The sequence below is a fragment of the Aegilops tauschii genome, chromosome 5 (assembly GCF_002575655.3).
Source record: "Aegilops tauschii subsp. strangulata cultivar AL8/78 chromosome 5, Aet v6.0, whole genome shotgun sequence".
Classification (NCBI taxonomy): Eukaryota; Viridiplantae; Streptophyta; class Magnoliopsida; order Poales; family Poaceae; genus Aegilops; species Aegilops tauschii.
The window spans coordinates 511,952,117-511,959,129 of NC_053039.3; the positions used below are offsets into that span (position 1 = coordinate 511,952,117).

Here is a 7,013-nt window from a genome sequence, read left to right on the forward strand (position 1 = left end):
ACTGGGAGGCAATTTTTTATCAGAATTTTTAAAAGATTTGAATGCAAACGAATTTATTTTGAATGCAAGTGTAGTGGTGCATCTAAGTAGGGTTGTTTATATCAAAAAGTCAGTTTGGAACCCGGGTGCATTGGAGCCCTATTTTTTGAACTGTGCCAAAATACTATTTTGAAGTTTCAGAAAATTCTGAGAACAAATCAACATGTTTATATGAATGTATATTACACATGTGTAAATTTTGGTGCCGAAATAAGTAACCATGTGAGTTACACAAAAATGACAAAATCGTGATTTTGGAAAGATGAACAGTGCATGCATTATTCACTACTTGGAGATCACCATTTTGTCATTTTTGTATAGGTCGCATACTTACTTATTTCATCACCAAACTTTACACATGTGTAATATACATCCATATGATCACGTAGAAATTTTTTCAGAATTTTTTGAAACCTTAAATGTGATTTTCATAGTATTTAAAATAAGGTCCTCCAATACACCCGGGTTCCAAAAATCCACTCTTTGTTTATATAGAGTTTTTTGTGTGTTCAAAAGCAAACAGGTTTTTACTATTTTGATTTTTTTTTAGAAAATGTTGGTTGTTTGGTTGCAAGATCTCCATTTGTTTGTTGCACTATTCCCGCACGCCACATCGCCTCGCCTCCTCGTGCTCGAAGGCGAAACACCTCGCCCAGTTAGGCGAGTCGGCGGCGTAGGTGGCGTCGCGGCGCTGCTCCGGCGTCAGCATTGCCCGTCGGCCCCGCACCTCCTCCGTGTGCGCCCTAGTCGACCGCGGCGCCGCCGGCACTGGGATCCTCTCTGGATCCAGATGCCAGTCGTGCGGCAGGGTGATGTCGGGGTACGGCAGAGGGACGCGGTGCTGCCAGTGCCACTCCGCCTGGTGCACTGGCACGCTCACTCGCACCCTCTGCCGGCGAGCCGGCACCGGCGGAGGCAGTACGAACTCAGAGGGGAAAGGGACGGTGGGGGCCTTGCCCTTGGACTTGCTGCTGCCGGCGCCGGAGAAGAGCTCCATTTGGCTAGGGGTGGCTAGGGTTTGCCGGCGACGGGGGAGCGGGCTTGCATAGATGGGGACGGCGAGTTTGGACGAGGACAGCCCCGCCGCACGGTCGGCTTAAAAAAGGCCGACCGCCGTCGCTGACGTGTGGGCATGTGGTCATAAATCAAGCTGACCGCGTGGGCAGCGGGTAGTTGGGCGGCCGCCAGGTGGGGACGTGGCAGAAAGCGAGAAGGCGCGTGTGGCGTCCGTTCGACATCCGCGCCGACGCATTTGGGGCGCAAATTTGGGCCGCGAATGCATCGGCGCGGACGCGAAGTGGACGTGATTTGGGTTTGGGTCGGCGTACTGGGCCACCACTTTTGCCCGCACCGACCCAAATGGATGCGGGCGGACGAAATGGGTCGCTCCATTGGAGTTGCTCTTATAGAATTCAGTTTCATATTATGTATATTTGGTATTGTAGATGTTGATATTTTCACACAATTTTGGTCAAACTTTGTAAAGTTTAACTTGACATAAATCTTATCTACGAAGTAAAAAGGACGGGAGGGAGTATTTTGAACAAATAAACCATAGCATGTCGCGCTATCTAATAAGCACATCCTGTACAAGCTCGGATGGCTGCCTCTCAGCACATGGCTGCACTGTCTTTGGGACAGACCGATTACAAATTGTAGTTGCAGGGTGACAAAGTTACAAATTGTATGGGCATTATAGCATGGAGCGTATAAGTTTGAAGATGTACAACGTCAGCATATCATCGTTCTGCCTTCATTATCAACGTGTCATTACCTTTCAAAGAGACGGCAGATGAAACTCTATACGATTTCCCAACCTGATGGGCAACTACTGACTCATCGTAGTACTGTAACACATACAAGGTCAAAGCTTCTGATAAATTTCAGTTTAACTATAAAAGTAATTCCGTCCTTTTATATTTTTGTGTGGAATATGTATATACTCCCTCCGTTCCTAAATATAAGTTTTTTAGAGATTTCAATATGGACTACATACGGATGAATATAGACATATTTTAGAGTGTAGATTAACTCATTTTGCTCCATATGTAGTCTATATTTGAATCTCTAAAAAGACTTATATTTAGGAACGGAGGGAGTACTTAAGAAGTATCTTATCTTAAGGATTCATTCATGGCCCTAATTAACTTTATTTACTAATATAACAAGTCAGGCCCGTTAAGAATTGTTCGGGGGATTGTTGTGGTGATGGATTTAGATTTTATTGTCGCTGTATAATAATAATAATAATAATAATAATAATTAAACATAGAGTATATTTCAAAAAAATTGATATTTGCATGATTGAAATTGTTAGAATTTTTTCATTGGAGTTGTTTGATTTGTTCCACTGTTTTCCATATGAGTTTCTTAATGATTCCGTTCCACTATATTTGAATTGGAACAATCCCTTTGACTAAAGCCTCTTTGAAAGAATATTATTTTAGCATACACCAGGGGGTAACGAATAACATTAAGATTGATGGTGTGTCTTCCTATGGTACTATTGCATACCTTATGTCATTAGTTTGCATAATATGTAAGATATAATTAGAATGCATTTGTGCAATGAAACATAAAGAGGTCAACATTGTTTGTTACGATGTATCTTGGATGTGGTGACCTATCTACAATGACGTATAAGGCGTTTTATACCTGTTGGCTATATATCTCATCACATCATCAACGACGATGGAAAACAAGAAAAGTGGCAACACGGATGGGTCGCTTGAGGAATGTGATGATTTATTTTTCCCGGTGCAACGCACGAGCACAATTTAACAAGTCGCAGCAGCCGGGGTAGTATATATATTTATAAACAATACAATGACTCGTGTTGCATTCATCCATTCCACCGTCATACTCTCGAACAGTTGAACAATATGTACTTTGGTTGCGTGTTGTACATTGCTGGTGCTTAATTTATGCCTACATGCATTGTAATGAGATGGAAATAGTCTAGTTTGTGTGTGCTACTGATTAATCTTCTTTTTTGGAACACATGGTAGTGATTGATCTAAGAGTATGGTATAATGAATGAGAAACAAGGCATTCTTAAAAATAAAAATGTCTGGAATATAATCACGATCTTCAGCAATGACCTAACCTACGCGACTATCGGAGTCGAAAGTTGTATCAGCTCCTAGATCTCATGCGAACAAGCTAGGTCACCGCCTCACCGGTCTTAGATATAGTAGCACACCAGCTACACAAGATCGATCACTGTGTTGCACTATTGGACATAGTTTCTATCAGTTTGGTGTACTCGGTTTTGACCTTCTTCAGCATCACCACTACATCACGCATCGTCATCCTCTGGTCAGGCGAGTCTCTAGAACAATGCAAACCCACCTTGAACATTGATGCTAGAAAGCCATCGTACAAGCTATAGCGAGAAAGAGAGAAGCCTTGCAGAAGCTTGCCATCAACGACTTGGAAAACCTCTGTAGGAAATGCCTGATGAACCCATTGTCTAAGGGTTAGTTGCGCACCGAACATAGGATCGGTGGGTCTCTTTCCGGTGAAGACTTCAAGGAGCATGATTCCATAACTAAACACGTCACTCTTCCGCGATGCTTTTCCAAGATACCCGTACTCTGCTCAATAGAAACATAAACAAAAATTGAAGCATAGTTGCTCAACCATTTTGTTTCAGGTGTAGAGAAAATTTCTAAATGGTTTTTAATAAGTAGTTTGTTGAATAAGATAACAAGAGATAGTAGGTACCTGGTGCCATGTACCCAACTGTTCCAGGCATGCTGGCACAGATCATGGAACTATCATCTAGAATCAACCTTGCAATGCCAAAGTCCGCCACATGTGCCATCATCTCGTCATCAAACAACACGTTGCTAGGCTTCAAGTCACAGTGCAAGATCAACTCGTGGTGCTCATGGTGTAGATACTCCATTGCCATCGACACATCGAGCATGATGCCTAGTCTCTCAAGGAACCCTAGGTGCCATGAACTCTGACATTGGTGTAGGATCATCTCTAAGTTTCCATTTGGCATGTATTGAAGCACCAGTGCTCTGAAGTCAACATTGTGACAAGTGTTGAGTATCTTTATCAGGTTGCGGTGTCGCACATTGCGAAGCACTTGACACTCAACATCAAAACTTCGAATGGCATGCTCTAGTTGTATGTCAAGAACTTTTACCGCGACCACCAAACCACTACTCAGTTGGCCCTTGAAGACTTTTCCAAAGCTTCCAGATCCCAAGATGTTATCTTCACTGAAACTATTCGTGGAACGAATGAGCTCATCATAGGAGACTATTTGATGGCCTATGCCATCTGTTGGATCAATAGAAGGTTTGCCCTCTCCCTTCTTAAGTTCCTTTTGAAACCATATGTATATGCAAATGGCAATGGTTGCAAGTGCTAATATGAGTGTTGTGAGTAGAAGTCGTAGTGAGTGTCTATTACTTGAGCGAGGCATGTCGCGGCATGGCAAAAAATGTAGCCGCGGAGCACCACATAGTCCATCATTTCCAATCAAAGATTGCAACGTGAGGTTTGAGAAAACACCCCCCTCTGGTATTTGGCCTTCTAATCTATTAAAAGAGAGGTTCAGGCTAGTCAAATAGGTAAAGTTGGCAAGGAACATGGGAATGGTACCAGAGAAATTGTTAAATGAGAGGTCTAATGATGCCAAGCTTTTTAGTTTTTCTAATGGGCGTAGAATAGAGCCTCTGAAGGAGTTACATGATAGATTTAGGTAGGCTAGCATGTTAAGTTTTCCGAGTGATTCTGGAATGCTTCCTATGAAACAATTGGAAGAAAAATCCATTGCATATGTTTGTCTTAGACCAAGAACATTGGTGGGTAGTTCTCCGACGAAGGAATTATGTGAAATATCTAGTGCGATAAGTTTATCAAGGTAGAAAAAGCTTATGGGTATCATTGAATTAAACTGGTTATTAGACAAGTCAATGTATTCTAACAAACTAAGATTTCCAAAGCTTCTTGGCATTGAGCCTGAGAATTTGTTTTCTTGCAGAAACAACCGTTCTAAACTCCTGAGCATACCTATTTGTGTTGGGATAGGGCCTAACATGTCATTGCGGGAGAGATCAAGGAATGCAAGGTTTTTCAACAGAGTGATGGATTCTGGGAGTGACTCGGTGAACAGGTTGTTAGAAAGATCTATCCTTTCAAGGCTGCTTATGTTTGAAATTTCTAGAGGAAGTTTACCTGTTAACTTATTGTTACCTGCAATTAAAGTGGTTAATCTTGAAGTGAGGTTTCCAACATGGCCAGAGAGGATGCCTGTGAAATGGTTATGGTCTATTAGAAGGACTCGAAGTTGCCTGCACTCGGAAAGAGCCGAAAAGAAGTCTAGATTTCCCTCTAAATTATTTTGTGACAACAAAAGCTTGTTTAAAGCTATGTTTTTCCCAAGTGTTGTTGGTACTTGGCCTGACAATTGATTATTTCCCATACATAGGGAAGACAATTTGGATAAGTTGCCTAGGGAAGCTGGAATTTTACCTGTCAACTGATTGACTTCAAGATCTAGACTCAAGAGTTCCTGCATAGAACCCAATTCTTGTGGAATCTCCCCCTTGAGGTTTCCGAAGCCAAGATATAGATTAGTAAGACTTGTGAGATTACTAAGAGTGGCTGGGATTGAACCAGTAAGGTTGTTAAAACCCAGTGAAAGCTTTTGTAGGTGTGATAATTTGGCTAACCAAGTTGGCACAATATCCGCAAAAGAGTTATCACTCAAACCAAGTACTTGTAGGTACTGGCATGATGCAAGCCCTGTAGGTAACCGTCCGGCAAATTTGTTACCATCTAGCATAAATATTTGTAACACTGGGAGGCTGAAACTTCCATTATTGGGAATCATTCCATGTAGGTTGCCGTTACCTAGGAGTGACATGACTTGTAGGTTGGACATGTTGTACATGGCTTGTGGCACTAGGCCTGACAGTTGATTAAATGCTAGATCCAATACCTCAAGCATGGATAGGGATGCAAGGGTGTGTGGTACTGGACCTGACAGGCTATTCTCTGCGAAAACGGCCAACATCAAGTAAGGGGTGTTGTTGAAAAAAGACGGAGGTAGCTGGCCACTCAAGTCATTTACAGCCAGACTAAATTTTCTAAGGTTGTGTGTACGCAGCAGCAACTCAAAAGGGATTTGGCCGGAGAGTTTGTTGTAAGATAGTCTAAGGATCTCGAGCTTCGTGAGGTTTCCTAGGGTATTAGGTATGGCATTTGATAGGCTATTTCCTCTAAGGCTGAGAGACCTAAGACGACGTAGCCTACCAAGTTCCGCCGGAATGGAACCTGTGAGATTGGTGCAGGTGAGGTTGAGGACAGAGAGGAAAGACAGGTTAGCAATGTGAGGTGCCATGGATCCAACGAGAGGCATGTCCGGCAATGATAGAGCGGTGACGCGTTGCCTGCGCTTGCTGCATGAGACGCCAACCCAGTGGCAGAAAGACGTACCAGTGGTCCAGTTGCTGGCAAGGATGCGGAAAGGGTCGGTGAGCTGGGCTTTGAAAGCTAGCAGCGCGGCCAGATCAGTGCCATTACCATTGCCGTTGGTCGGACTGGGAGAAGAAGCCGAGGCGGCTAAGAATAGGACTAGTATAAAGATGGAAATTGGGGCAGACATGGATGGAGTGGCCATTGAGCTGGGGTGTTTACCTATGTGCGGTGAACAGCTTGTGGGTGTAGCGACGAATTTATAGGCAGTTTCCGTAGAATCTCATCCTTCTCGGCAGTGGCAGAGCTAGACAGCAAATGCTGGAGGGGCGAAATGCAAATACAGCAATTTCTCAAGGGGGCAAAGACTTTACTTTTTCTAATTAAGCAGCTCCAAAAAAAAACTCCCCTCAGACCTACATGTAGCTCCGCCGGTGGGGCCGCAAAGATCTTTCCACGGAAGTCATCACACATTGTCCTAGGATGCCGCTCTTGCCGGCGGTTACACGGCGCGGCAAGCATAGCGACACGGCGCG

General features: G+C 43.5%; 1 protein-coding gene across 1 annotated transcript; it reads right to left on the reverse strand.

Moving 5' to 3' along the window:
• Nucleotides 1-3,093: 3,093 nt before the first annotated feature.
• Nucleotides 3,094-6,705, reverse strand: LOC109773040 (uncharacterized). The gene is made up of 2 exons (XM_020331743.4): nucleotides 3,766-6,705; nucleotides 3,094-3,635 (listed from the first exon to the last, which is right to left on the reverse strand). Exons 1-2 carry the CDS (start codon nucleotides 6,680-6,682, stop codon nucleotides 3,259-3,261), a joined length of 3,294 nt encoding a protein of 1,097 aa, XP_020187332.1. The 5' UTR covers nucleotides 6,683-6,705; the 3' UTR covers nucleotides 3,094-3,258.
• Nucleotides 6,706-7,013: the final 308 nt, after the last annotated feature.